We start from the raw sequence: 22,326 nt of genomic DNA on the forward strand, positions 1-22,326 counted from the left end.
TCTCTCTCTCTACCTTAATTGATTTGCTGGCCGATTGATTGATTGATAAGCACACATGCATGCGGGATTCGAAAAGATACACCCAATATCTTTAAAAAGGGTTGACTTTTCTGAGTGTTAAGCTGTCTGTTTGGTTGGCCCGAATGGTTTTTGACTTCTTCTTCTTCTTCTGCGTTCGATGTTGGTGGCCGTGCTAGATCCTCAGACCAGTGGCTGCCAGGAAGTCCGCAGTTGGTTTTTGACATCCCTTCAACCTTTTTCGCTATGCGGGGCCAATTCTATTTGTGACCCTCCACCACGGAGTGAGTCACATGTCAGTTTTGCATGATTTTCTTATTTTTACATTTTCCTAAAGAGTTTTTTATGCTCTATCCAATGGTGAAACCCGTTTCAGAAAAGAGCGAAAACTTTTTGAGTTATTAGCCCGTGACTAAGGTGACCCTCACACTGTTACCAGACACTCCCCGGACTTATATTAAGCCTACCGCAGAACCGCGCGAGGTGACATGCGACTCATTTCGTGGTGGAGGGTCACATTTTGGTTTCCTCTCTAGGTTTACATGGTGGACTCAGTGTTTGAAACTATTTACATTCAGGTCAATCACAGTAAAAAGAAGGTTCTGAAAAGCTCATACACTCAATTATTTGCCTTAAACGTGTCGAGAACAAATCATTTCTTCAACACAATGTAGTTCATATACTTGCTAATGAGAACAAATCTTGTTACGTCAACTGAATAATATTTGAACATCCTGTATATTTAAATGTTCAAAAATATATTGTGCTAATCACTCAAGCCGTTGTGGTAACTTTCATATATACAAGTGTGGAATGAATCTGACTCGGGATTTGACTACACTGGTTTGTCCTTAACTTCAGCTCCCAAACCCTGCACAATGTGGCTCGGGCACTCTCCCCCGGTTATCTACGTGTGGGTGGTACGACTGCCGACAGCACTGTCTTCAACATCCCTGCATCGGCCGGCAAAACCACATTAACACGTAAGACATGGGGCCTGAAGAAAAATGTGATGATACCCAATGTCGGCCGGCAAAACCACATTAACACGTAAGACATGGGGCCTGAAGAAAAATGTGATGATACCCAATGTCGGCCGGCAAAACCACATTGACAAAATACTATGATTTCTGCTTTTGTGTATGTTTTTTTCTTCCCTTTTACCCCTTTTTTGCGAGAAGGGGGAGGTGGGGAGGGGTGGGGGTGGGGATAGAGATAGAGAATACTACATGGCTTGCTGTGTCGTACCAGATTTACACGAGTTGTTTTTTTAAATATTGAACTGCGAGCAAAAGCGAGCTGTTCACTATTTGAAAAAGCAACGAGTGTAAATCTGGTACGATACAGCAAGCTATGTAGTATTCTGTTTATCCTACATACTGTACTTACGTGTATTTTACTGAAAATGTCCTGCAGTCGAGGCAGCTAAATTGAAGACGCTTGTTTTGGAACCTCGATCTCTTCTGAACCCTCATGCAATCTATTACGTCAAAGCAAAGAAACGTCACTCTGAAAGTGTGGCGTGACGTGTTAGTTCTAAAAATTCATCGAGGGTAATTAGCGAGCGCAATTTTGTTTTCTATAATGACGTTTGTCTCGGTGACTTTGGCATCATAAGCAGTGGAAAAACAGGTCCCTGCCAGACTTGCTTGACATGACCTCATTTACATGATATACACTCGTGTGATTTGAACGATTATTATCTCACGAGTGTCTCTCTCACGTATGTAGGATAAATGCAAGTACACTCTAGGTTTTGAGAACGTGGTAATGATATTTCGTTTTTATGATATGATGAACATTGCAATTTACATGTGTTTTTCCTTCGATGTCAGTTCTTTCCTTCCCTTTGTATCCCCTTCGCACTCTCTCACCTTTTGTTCGTCTGAGTATCCGCCTGTTTGCCCGTCTGTTGATTTGGCTGACATCCCCCCCCCCCCCCCACCTACCCCCAGTTTCTCTCCTTATGATTTTGCTGCCTGTTCTCTCTATTTGTCTCATATTTAATAACTTCCTTGTAAAACAGAGTATTATTCTTTTAGAGTTGTTGTGTGTCGCTTCTTTTTGTTGGCATACTCATGCATGGTAACTTCAAATGGAACAAAAACAATAAAATAGGGCTAGATGCTACTCAGCACAATACGTCCAAGAATAATATTATGTAATCAGTCACTTTTTTTGGTTTCATTTTGTGTGCACCCTTTATATAACATACAGATCATGCAGCAAAGCGATAGTCAAATATTACAGAAATGTTTCCTTCCGAGTTTCTTGTATTTGAACACCACTTTTTGTGACCATTCATTAATTTTAGAAAAAAAGCAAACATTCCTAGATCCTTGCTTTGATATTTCGTCGCAGAATTCCTGAATTCCTTAAAGCAACCAAGGGACTAAAAATAAAGTAGAACTGTCATTCACAGCACAGAACTGGCAAAAGGTCGACCAGCTGGCCAAGCTAGCAGGCTGGGAACTCATCTTTGACCTGAATGTCAACCTTCGTCACAACGGTGCCTGGGACTCGACCAACGCACGCTCCCTCCTTCGCTTTTCCTCCGATCATGGCATCAAGGTCCACTGCTTCCAGCTGGGCAATGGTATGACAGTGTTAAAAGATATCGGCAGATGCACTGTTTAAAAAAAACACAACAACAAAACACCACCACCACCACCCCCACCAACAACAACAACAACAACAACAACAACAACAACAACAACAACAACAACAACAACAACAAGCTAAACGAAACTGTAAATGTCGACGAAAGGCAGAACAAGCAAAATGAAACTACATGCGTACGGCACGCAATGTCACACGATCACACGCACTCGATCGCACACATGACTACGCATAATTATTATGCTCGCGTATACCAACAATCATACATGTGGAAACTGTAACCTTCCATCTCATTCTCGCTGCGAGAGCAAGCGCGTGGAGGAGTGCCAGATATACATATATTATGATAGACCCATTATAAAAGATTGCCTGTGCGCCTAACATTTTTCTATTCATGTCTATTTGGCACGGCGTACGTATCACCCTATCTAAAGACTATGGCCTGAATTAAAACATTCCTGTGTCCTGAGAGTCCCATTCTCTCTGCCTAGCTGTTTCTTTATTCGCTAATCTTCTTAGACTGTTGCATGCATTGCATTTTAATTTTTTCCAGAAGTGAATTGGTTCAACTACAACTTCCACTATAACCTGCCTGCTCAGCGACTGCAGCAGGATTATCAGATACTGAAGTCCCTACTCCACGAGTTCCCTCAGTACAGTGCGTCATGCATAGTCGGACCGGACACGACCAGCCTCCTTAACACTCAAACCAGACAGTACTTTGAAGAGTGAGTTTGTGATTGGTTTAAATTTTATTCAAAATACATGACATGAAACAATTCACAAAAATGCAGCTAGGACACGAACTCAAGCAGATGCTTATTTGACGTGACCATAACAATGCTAAGTTACACAAATTTTCATAATGGTGGACAACACAATTATTAACCAGAAGAACAAAATGTAGGAGGGGGTTTGGGGAACTTAATCAAAACAGGAGGATTGACAGAGAAAAAAAGAAGAGAAAAAGTGAGACTATGAATGAAGCGCGTGGGACGAGAACATGGATGCTGAGACATGTAATAAAAAAGTTCAGATAAATGTACATTTTCATGGAGAGGGCAGCATAGTTCGTTACGAGTTTGTGATTGAATATTGTTGACGATGTGGCACCGGACCTTCCGTCCACACTCATACAACATGTGTAAACTGTAACCTTCCACCCCAATCTCTCTGCCAGTACAAGCGCGTGGAGAAGTGCCAGATGTACCTATAATTATTATGATTGACCCATTATAAAAGCCGGATTGTCTGTGCGCCTAACATTTTTCTACGCATGTCTATTACGACCAGCCTCCTTAACACTCAAACCAGACAGTACTTTGAAGAGTGAGTTTGTGATTGAATATTGTTGACGATGTGGCACCGGACTCCCACCACCCCTGAACTATGACTAGGGTCATCTGTGACAGCGTCCCCGAAATCGGCGTATGCTGCCTGAATGGTCAGTAAAAATCCACTCGTGCAAAAAAATGAGTCAATGTAGGAGTTTCAGACCATGGAGTAAGAAGAAGAAGAATATGTTACAGCGTACGTTAAAACCCGGTATATGTCGCGCAACACTCTTTAAAGTATCGCGTGGAAGGAAGAAAGTTGTGTACAGCATCCGCTGCTCTGGCACGTGACTTTATGAAGTTATTTTAAAGAACAAGAACATCAGACAACAGACAACAGACCACACACACACACACACACACACACACACACACACACGCACGCACGCACGCACGCACGCACACGCACACACACACACACGCACACACACACACACACTTACACACACACACACACACACACACACACACACAATGACAATACCATGGACCGGGTTTTGTTGAACACTGTCACATTAATTGACTTTTGAAGGTAAAGGGTGGTAACAATCCAACCGTTTGTCTTAGTGGTTTCTTTGCTTGCATCTGCTTCTTTATATCACCACCTATAGTTTGACAGTCTGTTTGCGATCCTGGTAATTCTTAGAGCACAATCATGATTGCATGGTATACATATGCTTTTTGTGAGCTTATACGGTGCCTCCAAAACATTTGTCAGACAGGTGTGCATGCATACAGTGTAAGACACACCGTTTCATATAAGATTACGGTAGTCACACGTAACTCGTCCAATTTGTAATTCTATTTTTTTTTTCTATAGGTTTATGAAAGCTGAGCACAGCCATCCAACGTTGAACAACATCGGCTTGCACCAGTGAGGATGTTTTCATTGGATTTCGTTATAGTTTTAGTTTTATTGTGTCCGTCAATGTGTGTGTGTGCGTGTGCGTGTGCGTGTGTGTGTGTGTGTGCGTGCTTATGTGTTTGTTAATGTCTGTGTGTATGTGTGTGTGATTGTGTGTGTGTGTGTGTGTGTGTGTATGTGTGTGTGTGTGTGATTGTGTGTGTGTGTGTGTGTGTGTGTGTGTGTGTGTGTGTGTGATTGTGTAATTGTGTGTATGTGTGTGTGTGTATGTGTGTGTGTGTGTGTGTGTGTGTGTGTGTGTGTGTGTGTGTGTGTGTGTTCGCACGCTCCACGTTGCAAACCTTACTCGCTCAGTCTTTCTGCCCGTCTGATACTTGTGTGTTACTTTCTCATTTTATTTTGTTTTGACTGTTTATTCCGCTAATCTCTTATTCAACAGCATACCTATACGCAACCTTTGCTTTCTACTTCAACAGCTACTCTCTTGGAAACGTTGCATTCAACATGAACAACATGACGGACCCCCAGCTGATGAACACGCTGCACACAGAGCTGCAGATGGCCAACTCCATCAAGCACCAGTACGCACCGCACACCCCGCTCTGGTTCACAGAGACTGCTGCTGGCTATACAACTGATTACATCAATCAGTATGGTGACGGTTTCATGTGAGTTCTAACCAAAATATAATTAATATGAGTTATTTCTAATATATTGACTCGACTGTGAGCAAATGATAACAGACATGTCGAGAATCAATCAATCAATCAATGACGCTTATATCGCGCATATTCCGTGGGTACAGTTCTAGGCGCTCTGCAGTGATGCCGTGTGAGATGAAATTTTATACGGCCAGTAGATTGCAGCCATTTCGGCGCATATTTACCTTTCACGGCCTATTATTCCAAGTCACACGGGTATAGGTAGACAATTATTAACTGTGCCTAAGCAATTTTGCCAGGAAAGACCCTTTTGTCAATCGTGGGATCTTTAACGTGCACACCCAATGTAGTGTACACGGGGGGAGGGTTCGGACACCGAAGAGAGTCTGCACACAAAGTTGACTCTGAAATAAATTTCCGCCGAACCTGGGATCGAACTCACGCTGACAGCGGCCAACTGAATACAAATCCAGCGCGCTACCAACTGAGCTATATCCCCGCCCCTGAGAACATGGATATCAGCATGAGCCGGCGGGCGTTTTGTTGTAGGCGCTCTTCTGTGTCAAGAATCCCGACTTCCCTTCGTCGTCACATTCAAATCAGTGGGTAGGCCCTACGCATTCGCCTGGACAGATGAAAACCGTTGGATTCAGGAAGTAAAATCTGTAATAATTATAGCGAGCACATGCTCATTTCATGGTGTTCGGAAATAACTATCGTGTACGTTATCCTGTTGTGATAGGAAAACAGGCCGTTGAAAAGCACATTCGTAAACACTGCTCTATCATTCGATAAATAATGTAGGCCTAGATGAAGTGGATCCATTGGTATATACATGTGTTTGTGTGTGTGTGGGGGGGGGTATGTGTGTGTGCTTTTGTGTGTGTGTGCTTTTGTGTCTGTGTGTGTGTGTGTTTGTGTATGTATGGGTGTGTGTGTGTGTGTGTTTGTATGTATGTGTGTGTGTGTGTGTGTTTGTGTATGTATGTATGTGTGTGTGTGTGTTTGTGTGTATGTGTGTGTCTGTGTGTCTGTGTGTGTGTGAGTGTGGATATGTCTGTCTGTCTGTCCGTGTGCGTGTGTGCGTGCGTGCGTGCGTGCGTGCTCGCATGCCTGTGACTGTTTTGGGTATGTTCAGGTGGCTGGACAAGCTAGGACTGAGCGCACAGAACGGTTTCAGCACAGTCATTCGCCAGGCCTTCTTCTACAGTTTGGTTGACACACACTTCAACCCATTGCCGGTGAGTAATAAAACAGGCTCTCTTCTGTACACTCATGTCAACCCATTGCCTGTGAGTAATAAGACAGGCTCTCTTCTGTACACTCATGTCAACCCATTGCCTGTGAGTAATAAGACAGGCTTTCGTCTGTACTCACTTCAACCCATCGCCGATGGGTAAGAAAATAGGCTTTCTTATATATTCATTTTAAGGGGTCAACTACTTCAAATCTTTGTCGGTAAGTCATGAAACATCGTAACATCTATTTTCATGGCAAATGCACTTTAATTCATTTACATGACAAGTCTTTGTTTTATCAATACACAAATATTGTAGCTGCCTGATTGTGGTCATTAGTGAATTATGTTCCAATAATTAGTGACAGTCAAACAATTGCTTACCTCTCATTCTGTTTGTTTTTTCTGTTGACTTACAATAAAACTTACCCATTTGAAAGCAGTTATTACTTCGAATTTTAGGAAACATTTTGGTCCCAGATAGACATATTGGTTGTAGAGACGTAAAAAAACGTGTCGCGTGAGGCGAAATTACTACATTTAATCAAGTTGTCGAACTCACGGAATGAAACTGAACGCACTGTAGTTTTTCACCAAGACAGTACAGCTTTGTCAATCCCCGCGAGAAGGAAATCGCTCACCTTCCACGTGCAAAATGCAGTGAAATTAACACGCCAGAATAGCGCGGTAGTGTATTGTGCTAAGGAAAAAAAAAATTGTCTGTTTCTGGTCACCCGACCGACCCTAAATTTCGGCGCCGACCCTAAACTTTTTTTTTCCCAAACTCAACATTTTTTATTTATTTTTTTGGTGGTAAAGGACAGGGTGAGAAAATGAACAACAAAAACGTGTGAAAACGAAAGTCCGCTGACGATTTGTAAATGTGTTGAGTGTCTTGTCTCTATGTATAGTGAATCCAGTCTCTTTGCGCGATTTGTAAAGTTAGTTTTATTGGTCTACATTTGGGGTAAAAAAAAAAAAATCCCGACCTACCGACCCTATTTTTTTGGCCTATGTTACCGTAAACAGACTATTTTTTATTTTTTTTGCCTAAGCAGGAAAGCGCGTTTTTCTGTATTCTTGTTAACTTTCGGAGCTTGTTTTGAATACAACCTATCATATCTATATGTTTTGGGAATCAGGAAATGATAAAGAATAAGATGAAATCAATTTTGGATCGAATTCTTAAAATTTTTATCGAAGACTAATTAATCTATTTTCGTTGATTGTGATCACATTTTAAAAGTAAACATGACATGTATATATTTTTAGATTCAGAATATGATGAAGAATACGACGCAATCAATTTTAAGTCTATTTGCAAAAAATCGATTTTAAATGACAAATTTAATGAGCAAACTCAGTAATTAGTTTTTAAGCCTCCACGCTGAAATGCAATACTAAAGTCCAAGCTTCGTCGAAGATTACTTGACCGAAATTTCAACCAATTTGGTTGAAAAATGAGAGCGTGACAGTGCTGCCTCAACTTTTACAAAAAGCCGGATATGACGTCATCATTGTCTGGAGATACCATACTCAGGATCTCTCATGTAAAATTTCATAAAGATCGGTCAAGGAGTTTACTCTGAATTGCTCTACACACACACACAGACACACCGTACACACATACACCACGACCCTCGTCTCGATTCCCCCCTCTACGTTAAAACATTTAGTCAATACTTGACTAAATGTAAAAAGCCCCCCCAAAAAGCGCACGAATCATTTTAATATTATTGTACTTTATCTTGTAAGGACGGTTCCTGTTTTGCCAATCGTGTACATTATATAGATGAATTCAGTCTAGTTCAGAAGTTATTGTTTTGCATACATCTCACGTGTGCATAGCAGTTCAACTGCGTAACTAATCACTGTGGAGAAATTGACTCTGTGGAGAATTTGACTTTGTTGCTAAATTATTTGCTTGATAACCACGGTATTTCATTAGCGATCAAGTATCGGGTTTTTTACTTGAGTAATCTAACCGTCGGTATCTTTAAGTATCATTCTAGACTTAACGCACACTCTCACTCTTCTGGAAGAAGTCACAGTTTTTACGAAGAAAAGCAAGAACATGACATTGACTATTTTATGAATAGGGATCTATTTTAACTTTCTTCGTAATTTTCTTTTTCCATTTAGTCAAATTTTGACTAAATGTTTTAACGTAGAGGGGGGAATCGAGACGTCGTGGTGTATGTGCGTGCGTGTGTGTGTGTGTCTGTCTGTCTGTGTGTAGAGCGATTCAGACTAAACTACTGGACCGATCTTTATGAAATTTGACATGAGAGTTCCTGGGTATTCTTCTTCTTCTTCTTGGCGTTCGCAGAGGTTACACAATCAGTCCAGCACTGGTGATAAATGTTGTCGTTTTCTCCAACTCCTGTCGACTGCCGTATAGTTTGGTCTGCAAGGGAGTTGGTAACGGCCACACTTCTTTTCGTTCCTCATCTAGTAAGGGACATCGCTGTAAGATGTGTTCCGCTGTTTGGTCCTCTTGACCGCAGGCGCAGGTTGGTGATGGCGCCAGCTTGAACTTTCGGTTCATGTGAGCATTGAGCCTGTTGTGGCCAGTACGCAGCCTGATGAGGTTGACTTGCTGCTCTCTGGACATTGTGTGGTAGTCATCTCTGTTTGTCCTTGGCCTCATCAATGCCTTGATGATTGTCTTCTGCTCACTAAAGCTGACACTGTTTTGTTCCTGGGTATGATATACCAAGACGTTTTTTTTCTTTTTTTTGGATAAATGTCTTTGATGACGTGATATCCGGCTTTTCGTGAAAGTTGAGGCGGCACTGTCACGCTCTCATTTTTCAACCCAGTTGGTTGAAATTTTGGTCAAGTAATGTTCGACGAAGCCCGGACTTCGGTATTCATTTCAGCTTGGTGGCTTAAAAATTAGTTAATGACTTTGGTCATTAAAAATCTGAAAATTGTAAAAAAAAAAAAAAAATTTATAAAACGATCCAAATTTACGTTCATGTTATTCTCCATCTATTGCTGATTCCAAAAAGATATAAATGTTCCTGATTCCAAAAACATATAGATATGATATGTTTGGATTAAAAACACGCTCAGAAAGTTAAAACGAAGAGAGGTACAGAAAAGCGTGCTATCCTTCCCAGCGCAACTACTTCCCCGCTCTTCTTGTCAATTTCACTGCCTCTGCCATGAGCGGTGGACTGACGATGCTACGTTGCATTGCGTTCAGTTTCATTCTGTGAGTTCGACAGCTACTTGACTAAATGTTGTATTTTCGCCTTACGCGACTTGTTTCCATTTACTCTCATTTTTTTCATTCCCGGTTTCTCTCTTTCTTACTTTCTTGTTTGATTGCCTGTCTATCTGTGTTTTTTTGTATTTCTTTCCGTATGTCTTTCTTTCTGTCTGTCTGTGTGTCTGTCTGTGTGTCTGTCTGTATTTTGATCTTTCTATCCATCTGCATTTATTTCTTCTTTCCTTTCTGTGATTATGTATTCTCTTCATCCCCGGCGTAGCCTGAATGAACTAATCAGATGAGTTAAACATCAAAACTTTTCTTTCTCCTTTTTACATTTAGTCAAGTTTTGACTAAATGTTTTAACGTAGAGGGGGGAATCGAGACGAGGCTCGTAGTGTATGTGTGTGTGTGTGTGTGTGTGTGTGTGTGTGTGTGTGTGTGTGTGAGAGTATTTGCTTGAGAAACAGCTGGTATCTTTAGAGGTCAAAACCTTCATTTTTAATTGATCCAACCTCCTTACTCACACACACACACACACACACACAATCAATCAATCAATTAATCAATATGAGGCTTATATCGCGCGTATTCCGTGGGTACAGTTCTGAGCGCATGGATTTATTTATTTTTTTATTTTTTATTTTATGCAATTTATATCGCGCACATATTCAAGGCGCAGGGATTTATCTATGCCGTGTGAGATGGAATTTTTTTAGACAATACATCACGCATTCACATCGGCCAGCAGATCGCAGCCATTTCGGCGCATATTCTACTTTTCACGGCCTATTATTCCAAGTCACACGGGTATTTTGGTGGACATTTTTATCTATGCCTATACAATTTTGCCAGGAAAGACCCTTTTGTCAATCGTGGGATCTTTAACGTGCACACCCCAATGTAGTGTACACGAAGGGACCTCGGTTTTTCGTCTCATCCGAAAGACTAGCACTTGAACCCACCACCTAGGTTAGGAAAGGGGGGAGAAAATTGCTAACGCCCTGACCCAGGGTCGAACTCGCAACCTCTCGCTTCCGAGCGCAAGTGCGTTACCACTCGGCCACCCAGTCCACACACACATATACACACACACACACACACACACACACTCACACACACACACACACACACATACACACACACATACACACATACACACACACACAGACATACACACACACACACATACACACACACATACACACACACACTGTGCACACACAAACACACACACACATACACACACACACACACACACACACACACACACACACACACACACACTTTTACACACATTCATAGATACAAAAGCATGGCGGTATTTCTCGTTTATTTAGCCATGTGAATGTCATTGTTGTAGACACACTGTTCCAGAAAAGTTAAAGACCGGTACTGTTGATACAAACGCAAATAAAGTGTTTTTACTCACAGATGTTTTTCTCCCACTTAGTAGGAGTGTGTGTTATCGTCAAAAATAGATAATGTCCCTTCCAATTGGACAACACAAAACTTCCTGCAACCAGTATACTAAAAAAAAAAGTAGTAAAAACAGATAAACCATCTTATATGTCACGTTAGGCTTTCACAAACGTTCAGTTGTGGTGATTTTTGCACTTTTACTGTTAGACAGGTTTTGGAGTTTTCTGTCCTCTTCTTTTCTGTCCTCTTCTTTTCTGTCCATCTTCTTGCATTTCTTTGTGGTTACGTTAGCTGGTTGGCCTGTTGGAAATGTGATTGTCAACACTCAGGTTTGCTGACTGCAAGTCCAACGAACAGAAGAAAAAAGAGTTATTTTGCTCAGCAAAGACTTGAACATTTCGATTCCCAGCAGCTGCTGTGTGTGGCATCGCATCCGTTGATACAGTCCACCGTTTCGCTATTGTAGGAGTCGATGTTGATACGCTTGCAGTCGTTTCCCCTTCCGCCGATACAGCTATTTTTGCAGACACATCTCTGGAGACTGCACTTGCTCGTGCACAGAATGCAATCCGTGTTGATTTCGTCACTGCTGACGTAGGTCAGGAATGACGTCACCGCAAACAGCGTCAAGAGCACGAAGGTTGTGTATCCTGCGCGTGTCTGGGGGAAAGGGGACGATAAAGAAAAAAAAACATATATTTGATATTTCCAAAGCCAAAAGTGCTGTTTGACTTAAAATGAAGGGTACCCAAAGAATGTCCACAGTTAATTCAACGAATTCAGTTAAATCACACACACCGATCTCGTCCAAGGTGCGAAGACTGCCTTCTACTCTGCTCGCGTCGCTGCTAGCAGCTCGTGTAAAGAACTGAGTCTACAGAAACATGAACACGATTCTGGGCAAAGTACTACTGACAACAGGTCATCCTTGATCATCCTTCCATTAACGATCCCGACTACTGAACTTCCAACTGCATTTTCGGACTTCTTTCTTCAAAAGATCGTGTCCATTCAAGACAGTTTTCCTCAGCCCTCACTCAGCAACGCCACCACTGAGACGTACACTGGTTCTCCATTGTTTAACTTTACACCAGTGTCCGAAAAGTTTGTTCTAGAGACTCTTCAAAAGTCTGCAAAAAAGTCGTGTGAGCTAGACCCGATTCCATCAAAACTTTTCCACGACAATCTCGAAACCCTTCTGCCCACCATTACAAACATTGTAAATGAATCACTGACCACTGGTACTGTTCCTTCTAGTTTCAAAGAGGCAGTTGTAAAACCCATTCTAAAGAAAGCCTCACTAGATCCTAACCAACTGAAGAACTATAGACCTATCTCAAATCTTCCCTTCCTTTCTAAGCTTCTTGAAAAAATCGTTCTCCACCAACTTGCTTCCCATCTCTCTTGTAACAATCTCCTGAGCCCTCACCAGTCTGCTTACCGTCCAGGACACAGTACAGAGACCGCTATTCTACGCGTAGTAAATGATCTCTTAGTCTCCCTTGATGAAGATAAAGTTTCGGTTCTTCTACTTTTGGACCTTTCGGCTGCGTTCGATACCATCGATCACGAAATTCTTCTCCGTCGGTTGGAGCAGGCTTTTGGCATTCGCAATACCGCACTTCAGTGGTTTCGGTCGTATCTAACTGAGAGAAAGCAGTTTGTTCTTGTTGGTGACCACCAGTCAGCCACAGTTCCCCTTGAGTTTGGCGTCCCACAAGGCTCTGTGCTGGGTCCTGTCCTTTTTACATTTAGTCAAGTTTTGACTAAATGTTTTAACATAGAGGGGGAATCGAAACGAGGGTCGTGGTGTATGTGTGTGTGTGTGTGTGTGTGTGTGTGTGTGTGTGTGTGTGTGTGTGTGTGTGTGTGTGTGTGTGTAGAGCGATTCAGACTAAACTACTGGACCGATCTTTATGAAATTTGACATGAGAGTTCCTGGGTATGAAATCCCCGAACGTTTTTTTCATTTTTTTGATAAATGTCTTTGATGACGTCATATCCGGCTTTTCGTGAAAGTTGAGGCGGCACTGTCACGCCCTCATTTTTCAACCAAATTGGTTGAAATTTTGGTCAAGTAATCTTCGACGAAGCCCGGACTTCGGTATTGCATTTCAGCTTGGTGGCTTAAAAATTAATTAATGACTTTGGTCATTAAAAATCTGAAAATTGTAAAAAAAAATAAAAAAATTATCAAACGATCCAAATTTACGTTTATTTTATTCTCCATCATTTGCTGATTCCAAAAACATAAATATGTTATATTTGGATTAAAAACAAGCTCTGAAAATTAAATATATACAAATTATTATCTTTTTTTCGAAATCAATTTAAAAACACTTTCATCTTATTCCTTGTCGATTCCTGATTTCAAAAATATATAGATATCATATGTTTGGATGAAAAACACGCTCAGAAAGTTAAAACGAAGAGAGGTACAGAAAAGCGTGCTATCCTTCTCAGCGCAACGAATACCCCGCTCTTCTTGTCAATTCCACGGGCACTGCCTTTGCCACGGGCGGTGGAGTGACGATGCTACGAGTATACGGTCTTGCTGCGTTGCGTTGCGTTCAGTTTCATTCTGTGAGTTCGACAGCTACTTGACTAAATGTTGTATTTTCGCCTTACGCGACTTGTTATTCTCTATACAACTCCTCTGTCCAATGTAATCTCGACTCATTCCGTCGAGCATGAAATGTTCGCAGACGACACACAACTATACAAATCAGAATCACCTGAAAACATTCCTAACCTCCTTCACTCTCTAAACATCTGTACTTCAACTGTTAAAACATGGATGTCAGAAAATAAACTCAAACTGAATGACGATAAGACCGAGGCGATGTGTTTCTCAAAATCCACAAAAACTCACTCTCTTCCAAAAGCAGTAACACTCGGTGCTGTTAGCATTGATTTTGCAGATAAAGTCCGCGATCTTGGAGTCTTCTTCTTCTTTCTTTGGACTGCCGCCTTCATCAAAGTGAAGATTCTGCAGACTTTGGAGAGAGTTGCGAAGATGATTTGCAGCTGGTGTTATCAGATCTGCCCGGGGGTTCAGTGATAGCTAGTGGGGGGTAGAAATAGAGGAGGGAGGTGGGGAGGATCAGGGGCGGGGGGAGGGGGGGTGGGGGTGGGGAGGGGTGTCTAGATCCGGGATTTGAAGGCTTCCAGAGAGGGGCTGAGAGCGACCTCACCCGGGAGCGCGTTCCAGTCCACGATGGTGCGTGGAAAGAAAGACTTCTGGCGGTAGGTTGTGCGGCACAACGGTAGCTGGTAGGCAGCATCGTGAAGGAGTCTGGTGCTTTTGGCGGTGGGATTTGGGGTGGGTGTGTTGCGGGTGTTGATCAACAGCAAGCCATTGGAGAATTTGTACATGGTGATGAGGCGGGCTCTGCGGCGCCGATCTTGAAGTGTGGGCCACTGCAAGTGTTCCAACATGGCGTCAACGCTCGAAGTCTTGCGGTGGCGATTTACAACCCATCGGGCTGCCCTGCGCTGCACAGCTTCGAGACGATCCACGTCCTTGCAGGTGTACGGATCCCACACGGGACTCGCAAATTCCAGGGGAGAACGGATAAGGGCAAAGTAGGCTCTCATTATTGACCGCGATCTGACTATGAAACAGCATGTCACCAAAACCTGCCAGGCCGCATACATTGAGTTGAAAAGGATTAGCCTAGTTCAGTCCGCTCTTGTCTGACTGAAGAGGCCACCAAAACACTAATTTCTTCGTGTGTGCTATCTAGAATAGACTTTTGTAATTCAGTACTAATCGGTAGCCCCCAGACTATCATCCAACCACTGCAAAGGGTTCAACATTCAGCTGCAAGATTAATTTGTAAATCCTCCAAGAAGCAACCTTGTACTCCCCTTTTGAAATATCTGCACTGGCTTCCGGTCAATCAAAGAATTAAGTACAAAAGCTCGTGTCTCTGTTTTAAAATCATCACTGGTTCTGCACCTTCATATCTGTCTGAACTCGTAAACCTGTACGTCCCTTCCAGATCGCTGCGCTCTGCCGCTGACACTCGAATGTTCCGAATTCCAACCAAAAAAAAGAAAAGTACATGGACAACGCGCATTTTCATTTGCTGCTGTTAAAACATGGAACTCCCTTCCTTATTCTGTCAGACATAGTCCATCCTATTCTTCTTTTAGATCAAATCTGAAAACGCACCTGTTCACACAGCATTTTCTAGACTAACCAGTAACTTTCAAACTGTCTGGTGACCCCTGCAGCAGCCAGTAATCTGGAAATCGTGTGCTGCTACTGTTTACATTAATTTTAGTCAAGTTTTGACTAAATGTTTTAACATAGAGGGTGGAATCGAGACGAGGGTCGTGGTGTATGTGCGTGCGGTGTGCTCGTGCGTGTGTGCGTACGTGTGTGTGCATGTGTGAGTGTGTGTGTGTGTGTGTGTGTGTCTGTCTGTCTGTGTGTGTGTGTGTACCTTTCCGGGTATTTTACTCTGAAATGATGCGAAGAATTTTGTATTTAGTTTGTTTTAGCCTATTCTCGGTTTCAGCTTATATATCTTATGCACTATTTGAAGACACTGTAGTGATATTGGCTTAAAGGCCCAGTCTACCTCAGTTTGTCTTGTTCTCTGATATACAATAATACATAAGCTTTCTAGTTTCTTGGATCTTTCTGCAGTGTGCAAGTTAAAACTGTGTACATGGATAATGAATTGATGGTTATTGGTGGAGATTGGAATGTTGCACTGAATCCAAGAATTGACTCAAACCAGCCCAAAAATGTGTACCGTTGTAAAAGTAGAGAAACAATTTTGGAGTTTATGAATAAGTACGATCTCGTACTTGTGTTTAGAACCATGCATCCGGAATTAAGAAAATTTACCTGGCGTCGCTTTAACAGTATACAAAGAAGCAGATTGGACTTTTTTCTTGCTTCTGATGAACTTTGCCTTGATGTAGTGAGTACAAGTATATTGCCTGGTTATTGTTCTGACCATTATCTTGTATCGGTTGCCTTTAAAACTAAAATTAGAAAAAGACAACGTTCCCTCTGGAAATTTAATAATTCCTTGCTCCGAGATAAAGTGTTTATGAACCTTGTAAAGGGAGTAATTTTGGAAGTTAAACGTGAGTATGTTGTTCCGGTTTATCACCCAGACAGTTTACACTTAATTGATGATAATGAATTGCAGTTTGTCATTGATGATCAGCTTTTTTTCGAAATGTTACTTTTGAAGATTAGAGGCAAATGTATTTCTTACGCATGTTTTAAGAAAAAAGAAGAGCATAAATTGGAAGCATTACATTTTTTGAGGAAAATTTGTGTCAAGATGATGTGCATATTTTGGAACACAAAAAAGAGGAGCTCAGAGCATTGAGAGGGAAAAAGTTAAATGGGATGATTGTTAGGTCAAGGGCGAAGTGGATATGAAGGAGAGAAGAGCACAACATATTTTTGTAGTTTGGAAAAGAGAAATTTTGTGCAAAAATCCATGAACTTTTTGCAGAATGACTCTGGTGAATTAGTACACGATAGCGATTTGATAATAAAAGAAACGAAGAGTTTTTATGAGCGGTTGTAATTGTATATATGTCACGGGAGGATGACCTGATGCAGTTTAACTTAAGTGATTTGATAACACCAACGGTATTGTCAAAAGAGGATAGTGAAAAAATGGAAGGTTGTATTACATTACAAGAAGCGTTGTTTGCATTGAAAGAAATGAAAAATGATAAAAGTCCTGGTTCTGATGGTTTTACCACAGAATTTTATAAATTCTTTTTCAAAGATTTGGGAGTTTTTCTTGTACGTTCACTGAACTATGGTTTTCAGTCAGGAGAACTGTCTGCCACGCAGAAAGAGGGGGTCATAATTTGTATTCCCAAGGAAGGAAAAGATAAGCAGTTTCTAAAAAAATTGGAGGCCAATAACTCTCCTTAATATTGCCTACAAAATTGCTTCTTCATGTATTGCCAACAGATTAAAGGCAGTTATTCCCAAGTTGATTAGTAAAGATCAGACTGGTTTCTTGAAGGGAAGGTCCATTGGTGATAATATTAGGTTGTTGTATGCCAATAGCATATGCCTGGTCTTCTCTTGTTGGTTGATTTTGAGAAGGCCTTCGATAGCATTTCCTGGACCTTTATGCGCAAGGTTTTAAATGTTTTTTTCAAATTGGAGAAGGGTTGCAACTTGTTATAATAAAATCAAATCATGTATGTCTGTGAATGGTCAATATTCAGAATGGTTTCAGGTAAAAAGGGGTACCAGACAAGGGTTATTGTTATTTGTCTTGTTATTTGTACATTCTCTTTGCGGAGGTGCTTGTACTTATGGTATATCAACATGTAAAGATAAAAGGTATTAAGATAAGGAATGAAGAAATTCTTCGTTCTCAGTTTGCTGATGACACAATTTTGTTCCTTGATAGTATTAAAGATTGTTTTGATGCTTGTGTTGAAACGCTGCAGTTATTTGCATCAGTCTCTGGCCTTAATATACATTTTGATAAAACCGTAGTTGTGTGGATATAGGATCCCGGTGTTTTTCAAATGTGAAATATAAACCATCAATAAAATTAAATTGGAATTCTGCTACTTTCAAGGTTCTTGGTGTTCTTTTTACATGTGATTTGAAAACATATTGTTGAATTGAATTTTAATATGAAGTTAAATGAATTTAAAAAAAATACTTCAAATTTGGCCATATCACCATTTGAAAAGATTGTTGTGATAAAATCGTCGCGATATAACCTTCGTGGTTGAAAACGACGTTAAACACCAAATAAAGAAAGAAAAGAAAGTTGTGATAAAAACACTTGCAATGTCCAAAATAACCCACTTGTTAACAAACCCGCCGGACCCGGATGAAAAGTTTTTAAAAGACTTGAATGCCATGTTGTACAGTTTTCTTTGGAATGGAAAAAACGATAAGATAAAACGTTTAACAGTATGTCAGTTGTATGAAGATGGCGGTTTGAAAATGATTGATGTGAAGTCATTCCTCGCAAGTTTGAAAATTAGCTGGCTAAAGCGTATATCATGTAATGAGGAAAAGTAACTCAAATGTTGTATGCAATATGTCCTTTGGTAAGAAAAGTTAAGCAATATGGTGGAGAGTATGCAAATGTTTTGATGTTGAGGGTGAAAAATCCCTTTTGGGCTGACGTCTTTAGACATTACAAGATGTTGTATGACAAAAGTGTGCCCCTTACATTAGAACAGTTCGTTTCAGAACCATTACATTATAACAGAAGTATATGTAGAGCTGGTAAATGTATTTGTATGTTAGATTGGATAGAAAATGGAATTGTTTCTGTGGGACACTTGTTAAGCGACAATGGATATTTAAGTTATGATGATTTTAAGCAACTATATCCAAATGTTTATGTTGATTTTGTGTTATATGAAGGCTTACTGGCCTCAGTAAAGGCATATCAGAGGAAATTGAAATTGACATTAGATGAAAAATATGACGTAAGGGAGGCTTGTGTTTGGTCTTTTTTGAGTAATAGCAGGGTAAATCAGATTTATTTCTTTATTATTAAAGACCTATCACCAGTAACAGCCCTGGAGAAGTGGGAACGCGAGTTACAAATTAATATGGATAAGGCCATGGTTTTTCAAAAAATTAAAAAAAAGTACAACTGACCAGAAGCTCCGCTGGTTCCAATACAAAATTTTGTACAGAATTTTACCAACAGGACGTTTCCTGTTTTTGCGGAAATTAGTTGATACGCCATTATGTCCGCTATGTAATCAAGCAGAAGAAACAATATCTCACATGTTATGGCGGTGTGTAAAGATTCAGGATTATTGGTCTGATGTACTCACATGGTTAACTACAAATTTTGCCCACTGTCATGGAGTGCAGTTCTCGTTGGAGCTAATTATATGTGGTGTAAAGATAAATTAGTATTCAGACAGAATTTTGGATTCAATGATTTTGATTGCTAAATACATTATTTTTTTAGCAAAATTACAAGGGAGAGAACCTACCGTCACAGCCTTTGTAAATTATGTGAAAAATTGGTTTGAGGCAGAAAAATATCAACGCATAATAGATGGACGTTATGTACAGTTCGTTTCAGAGTGGAAGCAATATAGCCACTTTTTTCAATGAGGACCTTTTTTTTCTTTTACCCATGTTAGGTTTTCTTTCGCCTGTTGTCTTTCTTCTTCTTTGGTGGTTTTTTTTGGTCAAATGTAAAAACACATTGCAACTCAAGTAATATTTTAGGGAGAAATAAAGAAATGTTTGTTGTTGTTATCCTCTTTTTTTCTCTCTTTTTTTTGTGTGTGGTTATTTCTTCGTGGTTTGTATATTTCTGTAAAATGTATTTTGCGGGTGCTTTTGTTACTGCTTTTCGCCATACTTTGTTTAACCTACGGTTCACTTCTTTACGCTTGTCTGAATAACTGGAAGAGAACTCACAAGCTTGTTGTTTCTTTTTGAAGTAAGCAATCACCACACACATAAACAGAGACACTAAATACATTTCCAAACCCCAGACATGCACAACATAACCTGCTAAACAAGTATTATAAATATATCTTGATGTATATTGATTAGAAGAACAAGCACATTTTTTTCTGTACTTTGTAATATGTTATTTGTGGAAAAGAGAAGAAAATCTGATTAATATTGTAAAACACTATAATAATAATAATAATAAATAACTTTTCTATAGCGCGAGTCCCATCAATTGGCTCCAGGCGCTTTACAAATTCATTATAGAATAAACTAGCACAAATCAACAAGCAAACAAAGCATACATTTAACTGAGACATAACACCAAGAACCCAAGCACTAAGCAAAAACTTAGCGTACAATGTTAAAAGTACACACACATAAAAAAAAATTAAAAAAAACCTGTGTCTACGTATCTTTTGGGGTTCAATAGCCTTTACATTAAGTCAATACTTATAGTAAGCACATTAAGTCACGTATCTCTGAAATCGAACTGGTGATAGTGCAATAAGATTATCTGAACTAAAAACAAAGTCACGTTATCTGGCAGTTTCATTGGTTTTCTCTTTGAAAAAAGACCTCCCCAACACAACCGATAGTGCGCGGGGGGGGGGGGGGGTGCATACACAACGTTAGTACAACTTCAATTATGACAACATTTTTAAGTAACTAGCAGCTATCAGTGGCATTTGATTTTTTCTCTCTGAAATACGAAATGGACTTTCAAAAGATAGGAAAAAGACTCACCATGTTTAATTCTCGGCTGGAAAGCGACTCTGTATGTGGTCTCGTGATGGTGACAACGCTGACTGAATGCTATTAGCTGCACCCCTCTTATATACCAACAACGCGGGTACATGCGCATCATTTTCACACTTAAAACGGTCGTCCTTCCCGCGAGCACGACACTGTGGGCGGGACCGTCACTGCGTAAATTGTGGGGGTGATCACACAGCAGCATACCTCGGCTCTGCGGAGTATAAGGTAAGGCTCAGAGCGAACAGGATTCGTGCAGCCTCCTATATTCCGTGTACCGAGGCTATGCAAAGAGCAAAAGAAGAAATAAACAACGAAAAAGCGGAAAGACTACAGAGAGTAGCACCCCCCCAGTCCCCACGAGAACAAAAAGACAGTTTCTGGAGAGCGGATGCTCCCCAAAAGACCTCAACCCCCCAAACTGGATACGCTAATGCCGTTCGCCACGGCCGTTACAACAAAGATAAACAAATGTTACTACCCCATAGAAGATCAGTATGACGTTTTGCGCATGTTCTTTATATTTTTCTCACAATGTTGTCACTTTTAAACCTTCTAACAGGTGGTCCTGAGTTTTATCTTTTTCTTAACGAAACTAAAATTGAATTAAAAATCCATGTTTTTAATGGTCCTTCCCCTAGGAAGTCAACGCATATAAAGGAAAAATTATTGATATTCCTCTTACAAGGATCTTAACGTATATTTCTCATTGCCCCACCCCCCTCCCTTATTCATGGAGAGCGGGGCCGGGGTCCTATCACGGTCGGGATTGCTTGGTCTTGCCCTTTTCTTTCCCTCCTATTCTTCTTTTAACGTATCATCAACTCATGTCCCTAAAAGGAAAATTTCCTGTGAGGACGTTAAGGACCCCCTTTTATCTTTATCGAGCACGACAACGTTCATCGCCCTCCCCCGAAAGCGGTGTATGGCTGCCTAAATGGCAGGGGTAAAAACGGTCATACACATAAAAACCCACTAGTGCAAACACATGAGTGAACGTGGGAGTTTCAGCCCATGAACGTAGAAGAAGAAGAAGAAGAAGAAGAAGGAGAAGGAGAAGGAGAAGGAGAAGGATGTTCATCGCCAATGATCTCTTCGGGCTTTCTTTCACATAGGGGGAGAAGGGGCGCAATGGCCAAGTGGATGAGACGCCGGCCTCCCAAGCGGAAGGTTATGGGTTCCAATCCCGGCCGCTTGGTGTGGGTTAAGGGGGAGAATGTTCCTATCTCCCTGGTCAACTTGTGGGCAGACCTGCTCCTGCATTATCCTCTAGGCCCCTCGTGTGTACACGCAAGCACAAGACCAAGTACGCACGGGAACGATCCTGGAATCCACGTCAGAGTTCGATGGGTTAGTGAAACAAAATAATACCAAGCATGCATCCCCCGAAAGTGGTGTATGGCTGCCTAAATGGCGGGGTAAAATCATCCATACACGTACAGACCGTTGGAGATTCAGCCCACGCACGACGAAGGTCACGACATGTGGTGAGATAATCCTTCTGCTTGGATTCATACCAAATCTCAACATTCTGACAGATTCTACCAAGATTTTGCGTGCGGTAGGACCATCCCTTTAACACATATCAAAAATTAACAGCCTGGAATGATTCTAACAAGCTTGTGCGTGCGTTAAGAGCATCATTCCACTGAAATACGTACCAACATTGAACAGCCTGACAGATTCTACCAAACTTCTGCATGCGATAGGAGCACCCTATCACTTGGACACACACCAAGAATTAGCA

At 41.0% G+C, this 22,326-nt stretch overlaps 1 protein-coding gene and 1 long non-coding RNA gene across 2 annotated transcripts in view; one reads left to right on the top strand and one right to left on the bottom strand.

The window, feature by feature from the left end:
• LOC138978612 (heparanase-like) overlaps window positions 1-22,326 on the top strand; it is a 41,521-nt gene that overhangs the window by 1,948 nt on the left and 17,247 nt on the right. The window contains exons 3-8 of the mRNA XM_070351374.1: window positions 880-1,001; window positions 2,441-2,614; window positions 3,191-3,365; window positions 4,792-4,845; window positions 5,313-5,504; window positions 6,637-6,739. Coding sequence (XP_070207475.1) covers window positions 880-1,001; window positions 2,441-2,614; window positions 3,191-3,365; window positions 4,792-4,845; window positions 5,313-5,504; window positions 6,637-6,739 — 820 coding nt within the window. The remainder of the gene's footprint in view (window positions 1-879; window positions 1,002-2,440; window positions 2,615-3,190; window positions 3,366-4,791; window positions 4,846-5,312; window positions 5,505-6,636; window positions 6,740-22,326) is intronic.
• LOC138979240 (uncharacterized) lies at window positions 11,271-20,660 on the bottom strand. Its single transcript, XR_011459948.1, has 2 exons — window positions 20,571-20,660; window positions 11,271-12,034 (listed from the first exon to the last, which is right to left on the bottom strand). It is a non-coding gene; the product is annotated as an uncharacterized lncRNA (long non-coding RNA).

This window comes from Littorina saxatilis, linkage group LG10, assembly GCF_037325665.1.
Source record: "Littorina saxatilis isolate snail1 linkage group LG10, US_GU_Lsax_2.0, whole genome shotgun sequence".
NCBI classification, from domain to species: domain Eukaryota; kingdom Metazoa; phylum Mollusca; class Gastropoda; order Littorinimorpha; family Littorinidae; genus Littorina; species Littorina saxatilis.